The sequence below is a fragment of the Ascaphus truei genome, chromosome 2 (genome assembly GCF_040206685.1).
Source record: "Ascaphus truei isolate aAscTru1 chromosome 2, aAscTru1.hap1, whole genome shotgun sequence".
NCBI classification, from domain to species: Eukaryota; Metazoa; Chordata; class Amphibia; order Anura; family Ascaphidae; genus Ascaphus; species Ascaphus truei.
The window spans coordinates 5157548-5177547 of record NC_134484.1 but is presented as its reverse complement, the minus strand read 5'-3'; the positions used below and the strand labels follow the sequence as shown (position 1 = coordinate 5177547).

The 20000-nt window shown below is 58.0% G+C and overlaps 1 protein-coding gene across 1 annotated transcript in view; it reads left to right on the top strand.

The window, feature by feature from the left end:
• Positions 1-17897, top strand: part of LOC142475003 (protein scribble homolog) — a 102727-nt gene extending 84830 nt beyond the window's left edge. Inside the window, exons 8-14 of the mRNA XM_075581101.1 lie at positions 1-82; positions 795-913; positions 2678-2877; positions 11884-12050; positions 15288-15418; positions 15938-16057; positions 17610-17897. The exon at positions 1-82 is cut by the window's left edge and continues 63 nt beyond it. Coding sequence (XP_075437216.1) covers positions 1-82; positions 795-913; positions 2678-2877; positions 11884-12050; positions 15288-15418; positions 15938-16057; positions 17610-17870 — 1080 coding nt within the window. The 3' untranslated portion in view covers positions 17871-17897. The remainder of the gene's footprint in view (positions 83-794; positions 914-2677; positions 2878-11883; positions 12051-15287; positions 15419-15937; positions 16058-17609) is intronic.
• The last annotated feature ends 2103 nt before the right edge of the window (positions 17898-20000 follow it).

The window sequence follows — 20000 nt, the reverse complement described above, 5'->3', positions numbered from 1 at the left end:
CCGTCCGAGATCAGCGGCCTGGTGTCTCTCACAGACCTGCTCCTGTCCCAGAACCTGCTCAGCACTCTGCCCCCCGGCCTCGGTCAGTCTGACTGCAGCGCTCTCTAATATCACAGGCTTACCTGCGCGGTACCCGCCCCGCCCCTCCCCTTCCCTTCCCCCCCCGCCCCTCCCTCCCCCGCCCCTCCCTCCCCCGCCCCTCCCTCCCCCGCCCCTCCCTCCCCCGCCCTTCCCTCCCCCGCCCCTCCCTCCCCCGCCCCTCCCTCCCCCGCCCCTCCTCTCGCCCGCCCGCCCCCTCTCGCCCCGCCCCCCTCTCGCCCCGCCCCCCTCTCGCCCCGCCCCCCCTCTCGCTCCGCCCCCCCTCTCGCTCCGCCCCCCTCTCGCTCCGCGCCCCCCTCGCATCCCGCCCCCCCTCGCCCCGCCCCCCTCTCGCCCCGCCCCCCTCTCGCCCCGCCCCCCCCCCTCGCCCCGCCCCCGCCTCTCACCCTCTTTCCTCTCCTCTCGCCCTCTTTCCTCTCCTCTCGCCCTCTTTCCTCTCCTCTCGCCCTCTTTCCTCTCCTCTCGCCCTCTTTCCTCTCCTTTCGCCCTCTTTCCTCTCCTCTCTTTCACTTTCCTCTCCTCTCCTTTCCTCTCTCTCTCTTTCCTCTCCTCTCTCTCTATTTCCTGTCCTCTCTCCTCTCTCTCCTCACTCTCTCTTTCCTCTCCTCTCTTTCTCTTCTCTCCCCTCTCTCCCCTCTCTCTCCTCTCTCTCCTCTCTCCCCTCTCTCTCATGCCCCCTCCTCCTCTCTCCTCAGGCCAGCTGAAACAGTTATCCATCCTGAAGGTTGATCAGAACCGCCTGCTGCAGCTCACAGAATCTATCGGGGACTGTGAGAACCTGAGCGAGGTCATACTCACCGAGAACCTGCTGACGGTAACCCACCTCCTGCAGTGTCCCCCTCTCCTGTGTGTGTGAGAACCTGAGCGAGGTCATACTCACCGAGAACCTGCTGACGGTAACCCACCTCCTGCAGTGTCTGTGACTGTCCGGGTTGCCACCTTCTACTGAAGGCCAAGCTGGAGGGGAATTTTTTTCCCCCCTTACATGGTGCTGCGGCGTGCTGGCGCCTCCCGGCATCCTGCTGCAACTCCCCCTCCCGGCATCCTGCTGCAACTCCCCCTCCCGGCATCCTGCTGCAACTCCCCCTCCCGGCATCCTGCTGCAACTCCCCCTGTGTGTAGGACCTGCATTATTTTGGTTATACCTTGACGTTGGTATGCAGGCTTATGACGCCTTTGGCCAAAGGGTTAACTAAATAACCAATTATTATTATTGAAGTATTTTACTTTATATGTTTTGTCAATTGGATGCAGCGTTGGGCACCCCCTGTCTCTTGTTATATACAATTGCCACGCTCAGTAGCTCTCTGGTTGACATAAATATATATATTCACTTTGTGGTGGGTGTGGGAGTTTGAGCTTGCTGGGTATCTGTGTCCCCCTCCCGGCATCCTGCTGCAACTCCCCCTCCCGGCATCCTGCTGCAACTCCCCCTCCCGGCATCCTGCTGCAACTCCCCCTCCCGGCATCCTGCTGCAACTCCCCCTCCCGGCATCCTGCTGCAACTCCCCCTCCCGGCATCCTGCTGCAACTCCCCCTCCCGGCATCCTGCTGCAACTCCCCCTCCCGGCATCCTGCTGCAACTCCCCCTCCCGGCATCCTGCTGCAACTCCCCCTCCCGGCATCCTGCTGCAACTCCCCCTCCCGGCATCCTGCTGCAACTCCCCCTCCCGGCATCCTGCTGCAACTCCCCCTCCCGGCATCCTGCTGCAACTCCCCCTCCCGGCATCCTGCTGCAACTCCCCCTCCCGGCATCCTGCTGCAACTCCCCCTCCCGGCATCCTGCTGCAACTCCCCCTCCAACTGCAGTGAACCTCTCCTCCCCTCCCTCTCCTCCCCTCCCCTCTCTCCCCCTTCCCCCCCTCTCTCCTCCTCTCCCTATCCCTCTCCCCCCTCCCCCCTCTCCTCCCCTCTCCTCCCCTCTCCCCCTCTCCTCCCCTCTCCCCCTCTCCTCCCCTCTCCCCCTCTCCTCCCCTCTCCCCCTCTCCTCCCCCTCTCCCCACTCTCCCGCCCTCTCCCGCCCTCTCCCGCCCTCTCCCCCCTCTCCCGCCCTCTCCCCCCTCTCCCGCCCTCTCCCGCCCTCTCCCGCCCTCTCCCGCCCTCTCCCGCCCTCTCCCGCCCTCTCCCGCCCTCTCCCGCCCTCTCCCCCCCTCTTCCCCCCTCTTCCCCCCTCTCCCCCCCTCTCCCCCTCTCTCCCCCTCTCTCCCCCTCTCTCTACCCCTCTCCTCCACTCGCCCCCTCTCCTCCACTCGCCCCCTCTCCTCCGCTCGCCCCCTCTCCTCACCATTTTATTACACTCCTTGCCACTCTCCTCTTCGTTTCCTTCTCACCCCTCCCTCCTCGTCTCCCTCTCCTCGTCTCCCTCCCCTCTCCTCGTCTCCCTCTCCTCGTCTCCCTCTCCTCGTCTCCCTCTCCTCTCCTCGTCTCCCTCTCCCCTCCTCGTCTCCCTCTCCCCTCCTCTCCCGGTCTTCCTCTCACCGTCTTCCTCTTACCACCTCCTGTCCCACTTTTTATCAGTCTCCTTGCCCCTGATCTCCCCCTCTCACCCCCCTCTGTCTCTCCTCCTTGTCCCCCCCAGACCCTGCCCAAGTCCATGGGGAACCTCACCAAGTTGACGAATGTGAACGTGGATCGGAACCGGCTGGTGTCCCTGCCCAGCGAGATGGGCGGCTGCGCCAGTCTGAACGTGCTGTCGCTGCGGGATAACCAGCTGAGCGCCCTGCCGCCCGAGCTCGCCAACGCCACCGAGCTACATGTGCTGGACGTGGCGGGGAACAGGTACCGTGCTGACACTCACCAATTGCCTCCCTGCCCTCCTCTTCCCTCCTATGTGCTCCTCTCCTCATACATCCTCCTCTCTTACCTGCCCTTATCCCAAATCACACCTCCCCCCCCCCACCACCTTCTCTACAGGTTGTACATATATCCCAATATTAATTAAATTATTAATCTTCCCCCCCCATCCTCCCGCCTCTATCTCTCCCCCTCCGCCTCTATCTCCCCCCCTCCGCCTCTCTCCCCCCCTCCGCCTCTCTCCCCCCCCTCCGCCTCCATCTCCCCCCCTCCGCCTCTACCTCCCCCCCTCCGCCTCTATCTCCCCCCCCTCCGCCTCTATTTCCCCCCCCCTCCGCCTCTATCTCCCCCCCATCCGCCTCTATCTCCCCCCCTCCGCCTCTATCTCCCCCCCCATCCTCCCGCCTCTATCTCTCCCCCTCCGCCTCTATCTCCCCCCCTCCGCCTCTATCTCCCCCCCCCATCCTCCCGCCTCTATCTCTCCCCCTCCCGCCTCTATCTCTCCCCCTCCGCCTCTATCTCTCCCCCTCCGCCTCTATCTCTCCCCCTCCGCCTCTATCTCTTCCCCTCCGCCTCTATCTCTCCCCCTCCGCCTCTATCTCCCCCCCTCCGCCTCTATCTCCCCCCCCCATCCTCCCGCCTCTATCTCTCCCCCTCCCGCCTCTATCTCCCCCCCTCCGCCTCTATCTCCCCCCCCATCCTCCCGCCTCTATCTCTCCCCCTCCCGCCTCTATCTCCCCCCCTCCGCCTCTATCTCTCCCCCCCATCCTCCCGCCTCTATCTCTCCCCCCTCCCGCCTCTATCTCCCCCCCTCCGCCTCTATCTCTCCCCCCTCCGCCTCTATCTCCCCCCCTCCGCCTCTATCTCCCCCCCTCCGCCTCTATCTCCCCCCCTCCGCCTCTATCTCCCCCCCTCCGCCTCTATCTCCCCCCCTCCGCCTCTATCTCCCCCCCCTCCGCCTCTATCTCCCCCCCTCCGCCTCTATCTCCCCCCCTCCGCCTCTATCTCCCCCCCTCCGCCTCTATCTCCCCCCCTCCGCCTCTATCTCCCCCCCTCCTCCTCCTCTATTTCTCCCCCCCCTCCTCCTCTATTTCTCCCCATCTCCTCCCCCATCTCCTCCTCCTCTATCTCTTCCCCATCCCCTCCTCCTCTATCTCTCCCCATCTCCTCCTCCTCTATCTCTCCCCATCTCCTCCTCCTCTATCTCTCCCCATCTCCTCCTCCTCTATCTCTCCCCCATCTCCTCCTCCTCTATTTCTCCCCCCCTCCTCCTCCTTTATTTCTCCCCCCCCTCCTCCTCTATCTCCCCCCCTCCGCCTCTATCTCCCCCCCGTCCGCCTCTATCCCCCCCCCCGCCTCTATCCGCCCCCCTCCGCCTCTATCCCCCCCCTTCCGCCTCTATCCCCCCCCTTCCGCCTCTATCCCCCCCCTCCGCCTCTCTCTCCCCCCCCTCCGCCTCTATCTCCCCCTCCTCCGCCTCTATCTCACCCCCTCCGCCTCTATCTCCCCCCCTCCGCCTCTATCTCCCCCCCTCCGCCTCTATCTCCCCCCCTCCGCCTCTATCTCCCCCCCCTCCGCCTCTATCTCCCCCCCCTCCGCCTCTATCTCCCCCCCTTCGCCTCTATCTCCCCCCTCCCTCCGCCTCTATCTCCCCCCTCCCTCCGCCTCTATCTCCCCCCTCCCTCCGCCTCTATCTCCCCCCTCCCTCCGCCTCTATCTCCCCCCTCCCTCTGCCTCTATCTCCCTCCCCTCCGCCTCTATTTCCCTCCCCTCCGCCTCCTCTATCTCTCCCCCCTCCTCCTCTATCTCTCTCTCCCCCTTCCGCCTCCTCTATCTCTCCCCCCTCTGCCTCCTCTATCTCTCCCCCCTTCCGCCTCCTCTATCTCTCCCCCCTCCGCCTCCTCTATTTCTCCCCCCATCTCCTCCTCTATTTCTCCACCCTCCTCCTCCTCTATCTCTCCCCCCCTCCTCCTCCTCTATCTCTCCCCCCATCCTCCTCTATTTCTCCCCATCTCCTCCCCATCTCCTCCTCCTCTATTTCTCCCCCCCCTCCTCCTCTATTTCTCCCCATCTCCTCCCCATCTCCTCCTCCTCTATCTCTCCCCCATCTCCTCCTCCTCTATTTCTCCCCCCCTCCTCCTCCTCTATCTCTCCCCCCTCCTCCTCTATCTCTCCCCCTCCTCCTCTATTTCTCCCCCCCCTCCTCCTCCTCTATCTCTCCCCCTCCTCCTCCTCTATCTCTCCCCCTCCTCCTCCTCTATCTCTCCCCCTCCTCCGCCTCTATCTCCCCCCCTCCTCCTCCTCTATTTCTCCCCCCCTCCTCCTCCTCTATTTCTCCCCCCCCCTCCTCCTCTATCTCTCCCCCATCTCCTCCACCTCCTCCTCCTCTGTCTCTCCCCCGTCTCCTCCTCTTCTGTCTCTCCCCCGTCTCCTCCTCCTCTGTCTCTGCCCCGTCTCCTCCTCCTCTATCTCTCCCCCGTCTCCTCCTCTATCTCTCCCCCATCTCCTCCTCCTCTATCTCTCCCCCATCTCCTCCTCTATCTCTCCCCCATCTCCTCCTCCTCTCTCTCCCCCATCTCCTCCTCTATCTCTCCCCCATCTCCTCCTCTGTCTCTCCCCCATCTCCTCCTCCGCTGTTTCTCCCCATCTCCTCCTCTGTCTCTCCCCCTCCTACTCTGTCTCTCCCCCATCTCCTCCTCTGTCTCTCCCCATCTCCTCCTCTGTCTCTCCCCCCTCGTCCTCTATCTCTCCCCCCTCGTCCTCTATCTCTCCCCCCTCCTCCTCTATTTCTCCCCCCCCTCCTCCTCTATCTCTCCCCCCCCTCCTCTATCTCTCCCCCCCTCCTCTATCTCTCCCCCCCTCCTCCTCTATTTCTCCCCCCCCTCCTCCTCTATTTCTCCCCCCCTCCTCCTCTATTTCTCCCCCCCCTCCTCCTCTATTTCTCCCCCCCCATCCTCCTCTATTTCTCCCCCCCATCCTCCTCTTTCTCCCCCCTCCTCCTCCTCTATCTCTCCCCATCTCCTCCTCCTCTATTTCTCCCTCCCCTCCTCCTCCTCTATCTCTCCCCCATCTCCTCCTCCTCTATTTCTCCCCATCTCCTCCTCCTCTATTTCTCCCCCCCTCCTCCTCCTCCATCTCTCCCCCCCTCCTCCTCCTCCATCTCTCCCCCATCTCCTCCTCTATCTCTCCCCCATCTCCTCCACCTCCTCCTCCTCTGTCTCTCCCCCATCTCCTCCTCCTCTGTCTCTCCCCCTCCTCCTCTATTTCTCCCCCCCTCCTCCTCCTCTATTTCTCCCCCCTCCTCCTCCTCTATTTCTCCCCCCCCTCCTCCTCCTCTATTTCTCCCCCCCTCCTCCTCCTCTATTTCTCCCCCCCTCCTCCTCCTCTATTTCTCCCCCCCTCCTCCCTCTATCTCTCCCCCCTCCTCCTCTATCTCTCCCCCCTCCTCCTCTATCTCTCCCCCCTCCTCCTCTATCTCTCCCCCCTCCTCTATTTCTCCCCCCCCTCCTCTATCTCTCCCCCCTCCTCTATCTCTCTCCCCTCCTCTATCTCTCCCCCCTCCTCCTCTATTTCTCCCCCCCTCCTCTATTTCTCCCCCCCCTCCTCCTCTATTTCTCCCCCCCCATCCTCCTCTATTTCTCCCCCCCCATCCTCCTCTATTTCTCCCCCCTCCTCCTCCTCTATCTCTCCCCATCTCCTCCTCCTCTATTTCTCCCTCCCCTCCTCCTCCTCTATCTCTCCCCCATCTCCTCCTCCTCTATTTCTCCCCCCCCTCCTCCTCCTCCATCTCTCCCCCCCTCCTCCTCCTCCATCTCTCCCCCCCCTCCTCCTCCTCCATCTCTCCCCCATCTCCTCCTCCTCTATCTCTCCCCCATCTCCTCCACCTCCTCCTCCTCTGTCTCTCCCCCATCTCCTCCTCCTCTGTCTCTCCCCCTCCTCCTCTATTTCTCCCCCCCCTCCTCCTCCTCTATTTCTCCCCCCCTCCTCCTCCTGTATTTCTCCCCCCCTCCTCCTCCTCCTCCTCCTCTATTTCTCCCCCCCTCCTCCTCTATCTCTCCCCCCTCCTCCTCTATCTCTCCCCCCTCCTCCTCTATCTCTCCCCCCTCCTCCTCTATTCTCCCCTCCCCTCCTCTATCTCTCCCCCCTCCTCCTCTATTTCTCCCCCCCCTCCTCCTCCTCTATTTCTCCCCCCCCCCTCCTCCTCCTCTATTTCTCCCCCCCCTCCTCCTCCTCTATTTCTCCCCCCCCCTCCTCCTCCTCTATCTCTCCCCCCCCTCCTCCTCCTCTATCTCTCCCCCCCTCCTCCTCCTCTATCTCTCCCCCCCTCCTCCTCCTCTATCTCTCCCCCCCTCCTCCTCCTCTATCTCTCCCCCCCCTCCTCCTCCTCTATTTCTCCCCCCCTCCTCCTCTATCTCTCCCCCCCTCCTCCTCCTCCTCTATCTCTCCCCCGTCTCCTCCTCCTCTATCTCTCCCCGTCTCCTCCTCCTCTATCTCTCCCCCATCTCCTCCACCTCCTCCTCCTCTATCTCTCCCCCATCTCCTCTATCTCTCCCCCCGTCTCCTCCTCCTCTGCCTCTCCTCTATCTCTCCCCCCCTCCTCTATCTCTCCCCCCCCTCCTCTATCTCTCCCCCCTCCTCCTCTATTTCTCCCCCCCCTCCTCCTCTATTTCTCCCCCCCTCCTCCTCTATTTCTCCCCCCCTCCTCCTCTATTTCTCCCCCCCATCCTCCTCTATTTCTCCCCCCATCCTCCTCTTTCTCCCCCCTCCTCCTCCTCTATCTCTCCCCATCTCCTCCTCCTCTATTTCTCCCTCCCCTCCTCCTCCTCTATCTCTCCCCCATCTCCTCCTCCTCTATTTCTCCCCCCCTCCTCCTCCTCCATCTCTCCCCCCCCTCCTCCTCCTCCATCTCTCCCCCATCTCCTCCTCTATCTCTCCCCCATCTCCTCCACCTCCTCCTCCTCTGTCTCTCCCCCATCTCCTCCTCCTCTGTCTCTCCCCCTCCTCCTCTATTTCTCCCCCCCCTCCTCCTCCTCTATTTCTCCCCCCCTCCTCCTCCTCTATTTCTCCCCCCCTCCTCCTCCTCTATTTCTCCCCCCCTCCTCCTCCTCTATTTCTCCCCCCCCTCCTCCTCCTCTATTTCTCCCCCCCTCCTCCTCTATCTCTCCCCCCTCCTCCTCTATCTCTCCCCCCTCCTCCTCTATCTCTCCCCCCCTCCTCCTCTATCTCTCCCCCCTCCTCTATTTCTCCCCCCCCTCCTCTATCTCTCCCCCCTCCTCTATCTCTCCCCCCTCCTCCTCTATTTCTCCCCCCCCTCCTCTATTTCTCCCCCCCCTCCTCCTCTATTTCTCCCCCCCATCCTCCTCTATTTCTCCCCCCCATCCTCCTCTATTTCTCCCCCCTCCTCCTCCTCTATCTCTCCCCATCTCCTCCTCCTCTATTTCTCCCTCCCCTCCTCCTCCTCTATCTCTCCCCCATCTCCTCCTCCTCTATTTCTCCCCCCCTCCTCCTCCTCCATCTCTCCCCCCCTCCTCCTCCTCCATCTCTCCCCCCCTCCTCCTCCTCCATCTCTCCCCCCCTCCTCCTCCTCCATCTCTCCCCCATCTCCTCCTCCTCTATCTCTCCCCCATCTCCTCCACCTCCTCCTCCTCTGTCTCTCCCCCATCTCCTCCTCCTCTGTCTCTCCCCCTCCTCCTCTATTTCTCCCCCCCTCCTCCTCCTCTATTTCTCCCCCCCTCCTCCTCCTGTATTTCTCCCCCCTCCTCCTCCTCCTCCTCTATTTCTCCCCCCCTCCTCCTCTATCTCTCCCCCCTCCTCCTCTATCTCTCCCCCCTCCTCCTCTATCTCTCCCCCCTCCTCCTCTATTTCTCCCCTCCCCCTCCTCTATCTCTCCCCCCTCCTCCTCTATTTCTCCCCCCCCTCCTCCTCCTCTATTTCCCCCCCCCCTCCTCCTCCTCTATTTCTCCCCCCCCTCCTCCTCCTCTATTTCTCCCCCCCCCTCCTCCTCCTCTATCTCTCCCCCCCCTCCTCCTCCTCTATCTCTCCCCCCCTCCTCCTCCTCTATCTCTCCCCCCCTCCTCCTCCTCTATCTCTCCCCCCCTCCTCCTCCTCTATCTCTCCCCCCTCCTCCTCCTCTATTTCTCCCCCCCTCCTCCTCTATCTCTCCCCCCCTCCTCCTCCTCCTCTATCTCTCCCCCGTCTCCTCCTCCTCTATCTCTCCCCGTCTCCTCCTCCTCTATCTCTCCCCCATCTCCTCCACCTCCTCCTCCTCTGTCTCTCCCCCATCTCCTCCTCCTCTGTCTCTCCCCCTCCTCCTCTATTTCTCCCCCCCTCCTCCTCCTCTATTTCTCCCCCCCTCCTCCTCCTGTATTTCTCCCCCCCCTCCTCCTCCTCCTCCTCTATTTCTCCCCCCCCTCCTCCTCTATCTCTCCCCCCTCCTCCTCTATCTCTCCCCCCTCCTCCTCTATCTCTCCCCCCTCCTCCTCTATTTCTCCCCTCCCCTCCTCTATCTCTCCCCCCTCCTCCTCTATTTCTCCCCCCCCTCCTCCTCCTCTATTTCTCCCCCCCCTCCTCCTCCTCTATTTCTCCCCCCCCTCCTCCTCCTCTATTTCTCCCCCCCCCTCCTCCTCCTCTATCTCTCCCCCCCCTCCTCCTCCTCTATCTCTCCCCCCCTCCTCCTCCTCTATCTCTCCCCCCCTCCTCCTCCTCTATCTCTCCCCCCCTCCTCCTCCTCTATCTCTCCCCCCCTCCTCCTCCTCTATTTCTCCCCCCCCTCCTCCTCTATCTCTCCCCCCCTCCTCCTCCTCCTCTATCTCTCCCCCGTCTCCTCCTCCTCTATCTCTCCCCGTCTCCTCCTCCTCTATCTCTCCCCCATCTCCTCCACCTCCTCCTCCTCTATCTCTCCCCCATCTCCTCTATCTCTCCCCCGTCTCCTCCTCCTCTGCCTCTCCCCCGTCTCCTCCTCCTCTGTCTCTCCCCCGTCTCCTCCTCCTCTGTCTCTCCCCCATCTCCTCCTCCTCTGTCTCCCCCCCCATCTCCTCTATTTCTCCCCCCTCCTCCTCCTCCTCTATTTCTCCCCCCTCCTCCTCCTCTATTTCTCCCCCCCTCCTCCTCCTCTATTTCTCCCCCCCTCCTCCTCTATTTCTCCCCCCCTCCTCCTCCTCTAACCCTCCCCCTCCTCTATCTCTCCCCCCCCTCCTCCTCCTCTATCTCTCCCCCCCTCCTCCTCTATCTCTCCCCCCCCCTCCTCCTCTATCTCTCCCCCCCCTCCTCCTCCTCTATCTCTCCACCCTCCTCCTCCTCTATCTCTCCCCCCTCCTCCTCCTCTATCTCTCCCCCCTCCTCCTCCTCTATCTCTCCCCCATCTCCTCCTCCTCCTCTATTTCTCCCCCCCTCCTCCATCTCTCCCCCATCTCCTCCTCCTCTATCTCTCCCCCATCTCCTCCACCTCCTCCTCCTCTGTCTCTCCCCCATCTTCTCCTCCTCTGTCTCTCCCCCTCCTACTCTGTCTCTCCCCCCCCTCCTCCTCTATTTCTCTCCCCCCCTCCTCCTCTATTTCTCCCCCCCCTCCTCCTCCTCTATTTCTCCCCCCCTCCTCCTCTATTTCTCCCCCCCTCCTCCTCCTCTATTTCTCCCCCCCTCCTCCTCCTCTATTTCTCCCCCCTCTCCCCCCCTCCTCCTCCTCTATTTCTCCCCCCCTCCTCCTCTATTTCTCCCCCCCTCCTCCTCCTCTATCTCTCCCCCCCTCCTCCTCTATCTCTCCCCCCTCCTCCTCTCTCTCCCCCCTCCTCCTCTATCTCCTCCGCCTCCTCTCTGTCTCTCCCCATCTCCTCCTCTGTCTCTCCCCCATCTCCTCCTCCTCTATCTCTCCCCCATCTCCTCCTCCTCTGTCTCTCCCCCTCCTCCTCCTCTGTCTCTCCCCCCTCCTCCTTTATTTCTCCCCCTCCTCCTCCTCTATTTCTCCTCCCCTCATCCTCTATTTCTCCCCCCTCCTCTTCCTCTATTTCTCCCCCTCCTTTTCCTCTATTTCTCCCCCCTCCTCTTCCTCTGTCTCTCCCCCCCTCCTCCTTCATCTATCCCCCCCTCCTCCTCTATTTCTCCCCCTCCTCCTCCTCTATATCTCCCCCCCTCCTCCTCTATCTCTCCCCCCCTCCTCCTCCTCTATCTCCCCCCCCCCTCCTCCCCCTCTATCTCTCCCCCCTCCTCCTCCTCTATCTCTCCCCCCCTCCTCCTCCTCTATCTCTCCCCCCTCCTCTATCTCTCCCCCCCTCCTCCTCCTCTATCTCTCCCCCTCCTCCTCCTCTATCTCTCCCCCCTCCTCCTCCTCTATCTCTCCCCCTCCTCCTCCTCTATCTCTCCCCCCTCCTCCTCTATCTCTCCCCCCTCCTCCTCTATCTCTCCCCCCCTCCTCCTCTATCTCTCCCCCCTCCTCCTCCTCTATCTCTCCCCCCTCCTCCTCCTCCTCTATCTCTCCCCCCTCCTCCTCCTCTATCTCTCCCCCTCCTCCTCCTCTATCTCTCCCCCCTCCTCCTCTATCTCTCCCCCCTCCTCCTCTATCTCTCCCCCCTCCTCCTCCTCTATCTCTCCCCCCTCCTCCTCCTCTATCTCTTCCCCCCTCCTCCTCCTCTATCTCTCCCCCCTCCTCCTCTATCTCTTCCCCCCTCCTCCTCCTCTATCTCTCCCCCATCTCCTCCTCCTCTATCTCTCCCCCATCTCCTCCACCTCCATCTCCTCCACCTCTTCCTCCTCTATCTCTCCCCCATCTCCTCTATCTCTCCCCTCCTCCTCCTCTATTTCTCTCCCCCCCTCCGCCTCTATCTCCCCCCCCCCCTCCTCCTCCTCCTCTTTCTCTCCCCCTCTTCCTCTATATCTCCCCCATCTCCTCCTCCTCCTCTCCCCCTCTATCTCCCCCCCTCCGCCTCCTCCTCTCCCCCATCTCCTCCTCCTCTATCTCCCAACTCTGTATCCCCCCCTGTGTGCTCCCCCCCCCCCCAGGCTGCTGAACCTCCCCTTTGCGCTGACGAACCTGAGCCTGAAGGCTTTGTGGTTGGCAGAAAACCAGTCGCAGCCGATGCTCAAGTTCCAGACGGAGGACGATGAGAAGACGGGATCTAAAGTACTGACCTGTTACCTCCTGCCCCAGCAGCCATCCCCCAGCCTGGGTAATACTCACACCCCCTCCTCCTCCCCCAGCCTGGGTAATACTCACACCCCCTCCTCCTCCCCCAGCCTGGGTAATACTCACACCCCCTCCTCCTCCCCCAGCCTGGGTAATACTCACACCCCCTCCTCCTCCCCCAGCCTGGGTAATACTCACACCCCCTCCTCCCCAGCCTGGGTAATACTCACACCCCCTCCTCCTCCCCCAGCCTGGGTAATACTCACACCCCATCCTCCCCCAGCCTGGGTAATACTCACACCCCCTCCTCCCCCAGCCTGGGTAATACTCACACCCCCTCCTCCCCCAGCCTGGGTAATACTCACACACCCCCCCCCCCTCCTCCCCCAGCCTGGGTAATACTCACACCCCCCCCCCTCCTCCCCCAGCCTGGGTAATACTCACACCCCCTCCTCCTCCCCAGCCTGGGTAATACTCACACCCCCTCCTCCTCCCCCAGCCTGGGTAATACTCACACCCCCTCCTCCTCCCCCAGCCTGGGTAATACTCACACACCCTCCTCCTCCCCCAGCCTGGGTAATACTCACACCCCTCCTCCTCCCCCAGCCTGGGTAATACTCACACCCCCTCCTCCTCCCCCAGCCTGGGTAATACTCACACCCGCTCCTCCTCCCCCAGCCTGGGTAATACTCAAACCCCCTCCTCCTCCCCCAGCCTGGGTAATACTCACACACCCTCCTCCTCCCCCAGCCTGGGTAATACTCACACCCCCTCCTCCTCCGCCAGCCTGGGTATTACTCTCACCCCTTCCTTCCCCAGCCTGGGTAATACTCACACTCCCTCCTCCCCCAGCCTGGGTAATACTCACACCCCCTCCTCCCCCAGCCTGGGTAATACTCACACCCCTCCTCCCCCAGCCTGGGTAATACTCACACCCCCTCCTCCTCCAGCCTGGGTAATACTCACACCCCTTCCTCCTCCCCCAGCCTGGGTAATACTCACACCCCCTCCTCCTCCCCAGCCTGGGTAATACTGACACCCCCTCCTCCTCCCCCAGCCTGGGTAATACTCACACCCCCTCCTCCTCCCCCAGCCTGGGTAATACTCACACCCCCTCCTCCTCCCCCAGCCTGGGTAATACTCACACCCCCTCCTCCTCCCCCAGCCTGGGTAATACTCACACCCCCTTCTCCTCCCCCAGCCTGGGTAATACTCACACCCCCTCCTCCCCCAGCCTGGGTAATACTCACACACCCTCCTCCTCCCCCAGCCTGGGTAATAATCACACCCCCTCCTCCTCTCCCAGCCTGGGTAATACTCACACCCCCTCCTCCTCCTCCCCCAGCCTGGGTAATACTCACACCCCCTCCTCCTCCCCCAGCCTGGGTAATACTCACACCCCCTCCTCCCCCAGCCTGGGTAATACTCACACACCCTCCCCCTCCCCCAGCCTGGGTAATACTCACACACCCTCCTCCTCCCCCAGCCTGGGTAATACTCACACCCCCTCCTCCTCCCCCAGCCTGGGTAATACTCACACCCCCTCCTCCTCCCCCAGCCTGGGTAATACTCACACCCCCTCCTCCTCCCCCAGCCTGGGTAATACTCACACCCCCTCCTCCTCCCCAGCCTGGGTAATACTCACACCCGCTCCTCCTCCCCCAGCCTGGGTAATACTCACACCCGCTCCTCCTCCCCCAGCCTGGGTAATACTCACACCCCCTCCTCCTCCCCCAGCCTGGGTAATACTCACACTCCCTCCTCCCCCAGCCTGGGGTAATACTCACACCCCCTCCTCCTCCCCCAGCCTGGGTATTACTCTCACCCCTTCCCCAGCCTGGGTAATACTCACACTCCCTCCTCCCCCAGCCTGGGTAATACTCACACCCCCTCCTCCCCCAGCCTGGGTAATACTCACACCCCTCCTCCCCAGCCTGGGTAATACTCACACCCCCTCCTCCTCCAGCCTGGGTAATACTCACACCCCTTCCTCCTCCCCCAGCCTGGGTAATACTCACATCCCCTCCTCCCAGCCTGGGTAATACTCACACCCCCTCCTCCTCCCCAGCCTGGGTAATACTCACACCCCCACCTCCCCCAGCCTGGGAAATACTCACACCCCCTCCTCCCCCAGCCTGGGTAATACTCACACCCCCTCCTCCTCCCCCAGCCTGGGTAATACTCACACCCCCTGTTCCTCCCCCAGCCAGGGTAATACTCACACACCCTACTACCCCAGCCTGGGTAATACTCACACACCCTCCTTCCCCAGCCTGGGTAATACTCACACTCCCTCCTCCCCAGCCTGGGTAATACTCACACCCTCTCCTCCCCCAGCCTGGGTAATACTCACACCCCTTCCTCCCCCCGCCTGGGTAATACTCACACCCCTTCCCTTGCCTTTTCATTAATTTTCCTGCCCTAGTAGCCAGGGTAATAAATACACATACACCTGCCCTAGTCTAGGTAATATAGAATAATAATATATTTTGTTACGTAGCTCAGCTCTGGATATAGAATATTTCAGGACCAATTCCCTCCCCTGTTAAACGCGTGTGTGTGTGTGTGTGTGTGTGTGTGTGTGTGTGTGTATATATTTATAGAGGTATTCATGTATGTACATGCACGTGTATGTGTATACATTATTATTATATAACCCAGGCTGTTGGAGAGCTGGTGTGTGTGTGTGTGTGTGTGTGTGTGTGTGTGTGTGTATATACAGGTATGCATGTATGTACATGCACGTATGCATACCTCTATATACGCACACACACATACACCAGCTGTCCAACAGCCTGGGTTATATAATAATGCATACCTGTATATACACACGCACGCGCGCGCACACGCTCTTCAACAGCCCGGTTTATATAATAATAATAATAATATAATAATAATAATAATACACGTGCATGTACATACATGCATACCTCTATATACACACGCACACACACGCATTGTAGATGAGGTTGAAAAAAGACGTGTCCATCAAGTTGAACCTATGCTAATTTTAGACAGATACTTTATCCTATATCTATACTGACTTATTGATCCAGAGGAAGCAAACACAAAGCCCCAGAGTCATATCATCCAATGATATCTCATAAGGGGAAATAAATTCCTTCCTGACTCCAAGAATTGGCAATCGGATTAATCCCTGGATCAACATCCTTCCCATATTTACTTATTTGGTATATCCCTGTATACCTTTCCTGTCTAAAAAGATGTCCAACCTTTCTTTGAATATATAAATATCACTCCTGCTGTTGTTTCCCTGCAGAGAACCTGCTTCAGAATAGTGTAGATGAGAGCTGGACAGATGGAAACCTTAATCGGGTGAGTGTCATCCAGTTCCAGGAGGAGCCCAAGCCAGAGGAGGAGGAGGAGGATGAGGCCGCTGCAGAGAGGAGGGTGAGTATTAAGAGGAGACGATACTGTGAAATTGGGCAGGACAGTGGGGAGAATGGGGGGAGGTACACACGATGCTTCAGGCAGAGAGTATTGTAGTGAGGGGCACGGACACAATCCGGGGTGGAGAAAATGTGATAGACTTATACAATCCAAGGAAGACACAGCGAGAGAGACACCACCCTGATGCGTGGAGGGGACTGCTACAGTATAGAGAGAGACGGGTCTCTGGAATAGTGTGAGACAAACCAGGGTGTGGACAGCAGGAGAGAGACAGCCTGAAATAATCCAATGTGGAGATGAGAGAGAAAAGAACTGGCTTGATCTGAGGAATGAATAGTCAGAGAGAGAGGTTGTAGGAGTGGGCACACAGAAGATACTAGGTGGAGGCGGCCATGTCTTTGTGGAAGCCTGCAGTGTAGGAGTGTAGCTGCATTGAGAAGCTTTGTTGTAGACCGTGTGTGTGTCAGGAGATGCTCTGTGGTGGTGGAAGATTCCACCTCTTCTCTCCATCATTTCCAGGGCCTGCAGAGAAGAGCCACACCGCACCCCAGCGAGTTGAAGGTCATGAAGAAAGTGATTGAGGTGCGGAGGAATGAAGGCTACGCCCCAAAACCCGAAACTACGCCCCCCAGTGATGAGGTAAGACCACAGAATCTGACCTGATGTCCTCCCTTGATGATCCAATTGACAGTGGGATTTGGACTGGACTCACTGACTTTGAAGACATTGACATTATCACTAAATATTCTCAAGGAAACAATGCGAAGATGCCATATTAATCCCATTACTATTATGCTTCACTTTAATGAGACTCGCTTCCATTAGGGAGAGTGGGAGACGTTCCAGGTGCCAAGTACATGTCCATAGACTTAAGAACAAAGAAGACCTCCAGAACTACAGACCAATGAGGATACTAACTAAATTGGTGCCACAGGCCCTGGACATCGCCCGACCTGGAGAACAGGCGGGATTTCGCAGTGGATGAAACAGAACGGACCACATACGAGTTGTACAAGAAGTGATTTCCCAAAGTAGGGAATACGATCTTCCACTCGTATTCGAACTCCTACATTATGAAAACATTTGACATTTCTGTCTACACCTCAACCTTTTAAAGGCATTTAGAAGTCAAAATGCGGACGAGTTGATGAACAATACTTTGGTCTGGCTGAGATTCCTGAGTTATTGGCCCGCCAGCCTACGCCTGTAAATTCTCTCATTTCTTACTGGAAGTCTCTTGGACTTGTGTCATAAAGAACAATATTATCTGTAGCTCACAGGGGACTTTAGCATTCACCGTTGAATTTGATTCCCTTTCTTGCATGTTTTATATCCTGAACAATTCTGCAAGTGTTGCTGTGTTCAGCTTTGGGGACACGGATCTTGCTGATCCTTATCTTCATGTGGTGTAATGGTTAATGTGGTCTTCCAGTAAATGTTCCATTTGTAATATCAATGTACACTTCATAATGCATTTGAGACCGCTGAGGTGTAGACCGAATCAGAAGCTTCTTTGTCACCTACGAATCCTAATCCGTGTGGTCGCTCGTATCCATGACTTTGGGAAGCCACAACTTGGATTGGTTCCATCGTCTAGTATCCACTGCGAAATCCCGCTGGTTCCCTGGGCTGGCAAAGACGCACGGTGTCGCCCTGCCCCGTTCCCTCGCTGACCCTTATATTGCTCGTCTCGTCATATAATCCAATGATTTCGGTGGCGTTCCTGTGCATGGTCTTCATCATTTGAATTTACGCTTATTTGACTTGATAATGCATTTAGAATGGCCGATGTGCAGACACAAGGAAATGCTTCTGTAACCTACGCATCCTGAATGGTACATGGTATTCATTACTGTGGAAATTCATTTCTGGTGCGACTTGGGCGTGCTCCATTGTGTTGTCTCCACGGTGGAGTCCCCGCGGGTGTCTTTGTAAGTGATTGGAAGTAGACTGATTGGTCTGTAGTTTCTTGTATATTTGTATGTGTATAAATATGTGCATGTGCACACACATTCATCCCTGATCTACAGGCAGCGATAGATGGGTTAGGAACTGCAGGAGAGAGCTATGGGTTAGACCTTAAACCAGATGGCGTTGATCTGGTCATACTGGATGGGACTCGGAGGTTGCCGACTTGGGTATGGCGCTATTGGATCAGCAGCCTGGCTCATCCCTCCTCTTCTCTTTACAGGATAAGCGTCTCAGCGGCTTGTCCAGCCAGAGCGCCGAGTCCCAGCGCAGCGGCAGCACCGTCTCTGCCGGCTACCAGGAAGAGCGAGCCAGGGGCCACCAGCATAGCAGAGAGCTGGAGCCGGAGAGAGCCACCAGCCAAGTGCCGGAGGAGGAAGAGGACGCTGAGCCGGACGATGAGATGGAGGGGGAGTATACAGAGGTGCGAGGCTGGTTAATCATATCACTTTGTACGGTGCAACGCTGGGACACGGCTACATAATGTAGGAATATTACTGACACCCAGTATGCCTGTTCCAAAGAGCTTATAGTCTTCCAGTAACCAGGACAACATCCCCGCTGACTGCTGAAGCGGATATCTCCATTACAAATAGAAAGGAGCAGGTTACCAGGTGAATCCTGATTAATGTGTGTGAGATAGTGGTGCCAAACTGGTCTGGATTATTTGAGTTTAAGGTTCTTTATAGTATTGTATTGTATGTCTTTATATAGCGCCATTAATGTACATAGCGCTTCACAATAGTAATACACGTGACAATCATATAAATAACAAATACAGATAACGGGTCATGGGAATAAGGGCTTCAGACATAAACCTAACATTAAGGAAGAGGAGTCCCTGCCCCGAGGAGCTTACAGTCTAATTGGTAGGTAGGAGGAACGTACAGAGACGGTAGGAGGGAGTTCTGGTAAGTGCGTCTGCAGGGGGCCAAGCTTTATGTATCATATGTCAAGTATTATCCACAGTGCTATTCATATGCTTCTTTAAGCAAGTGTGTCTTAAGGTGGGTCTTAAAGGTGGATAGAGAGGGTGCTTGTTGGGTACTGAGGGGAAGGGCATTCCAGAGGTGTGGGGCAGTCAGTGAGAAAGGTTTAAGGTGGGAGAGGGCTTTAGATACAAAGGGGGTAGAAAGAATACATCCTTGAGAAGAACACAAGAGTCTGGATGGTGCATAACGAGAAATTAGGGCTGAGATGTGAGGAGGGGCAGAAGAGTGTAAAGCTTTAAAAGTGAGGAGAAGAATGGAGTGTGAGATGCGGGATTTGATCGGAAGCCAGGAGAGGGATTTCATGAGGGGAGATACTGAGACAGATCTAGGAAAGAGTAGAGTGATTCTGGCAGCAGCGTTTAGGATATATTGTAGGGGAGACAGGTGAGAGGCAGGAAGGCCGGACAGCAGGAGATTACTGTAATCGAGGCGGGAGAGAATGAGGGCCTGAGTCAGAGTTTTAGCAGTCGAGCAACAGAGAAACGGGCGTATCTTTGTTATATTGCGGAGGAAAAAGGGACAGGTTTTAATGACCTTTTGAATGTGGGAGGAGAATGTGAGAGAGGAGTCGAGTGTGACCCCTAGGCAGCGTGCTTGGGCTACTGGGTGAATGATAGTACTACCAACAGTAATGTGGAAGGAGGTAGTAGGGCCAGGTTTGGGAGGAAGTATAAGGAGCTCTGTTTTAGCCATTTTAAGTTTCAGTCGGCGGAGGGCCATCCAGGATGATATTCCAGAGAGACATTCAGAAACTTTGGTCTGTATAGCAGGTGTAAGATCAGGAGTTGAAAAGTATATTTGTGTGTCGTCAGCATAGAGGTGATATTTAAACCCAAGAGATGTGATTAGGTCACCTAGAGAGTGTGTGTACAGGGAAAAGAGAAGAGGTCCCAGGACAGAGCCCTGGGGTACCCCCACACAGAGATCAATAGAGGAGGAGGAGGAGGTGTTGGCAAAAGAGACACTGAAAGTACGATGGGAGAGGTAAGAGGAGATCCAGGATAGAGCTTTGTTCCGAATACCAAGAGTATGGAGAATGTGGAGGAGAAGAGGGTGGTCCACGGTGTCAAATGCTGCAGAGAGGTCGAGTAGTATGAGCAGAGTGTAATGACCTCTGTCTTTGGCAGCATGGAGGTAATTAGTTATTTTAGTGAGGGCTGTTTCAGTGGAGTGAGCAGTGCAGAAGCCAGATTGTAGCGGGTCTAGGAGAGAATAGGTGTTGAGAAAGTGGAGCAAGCGAGAGAATACAAGACGTTCAAGGAGTTTAAAGGCAAAAAGCAGGAGGGAGACAGGCCGATAGTTAGAAAGACAGGTGGGGTCAAGCTTGCTGTTTTTGAGTAATGATATAACTGTTGCATGTTTGAAGGAAGAGGGAGGTGTTAAATATCTGTGTGAGCGTAGGGATTATAGTAGGAACAAGATGTTTTAGGAGATGGGAGGGAATGGGGTCAAGAGGGCAAGTGGTACTGTGGGATATATCACTCCATGAAGACCAGCAGATGATGTATATATGTATAAGATCCGGTTAGGAAGGAAAGGGATACAGAGGGATACAGTGATAGGCTAAATAAGTTAAACATAGTTCTGGTCTGGGGCGGAGCGACTATATGTGCGACCGGTTT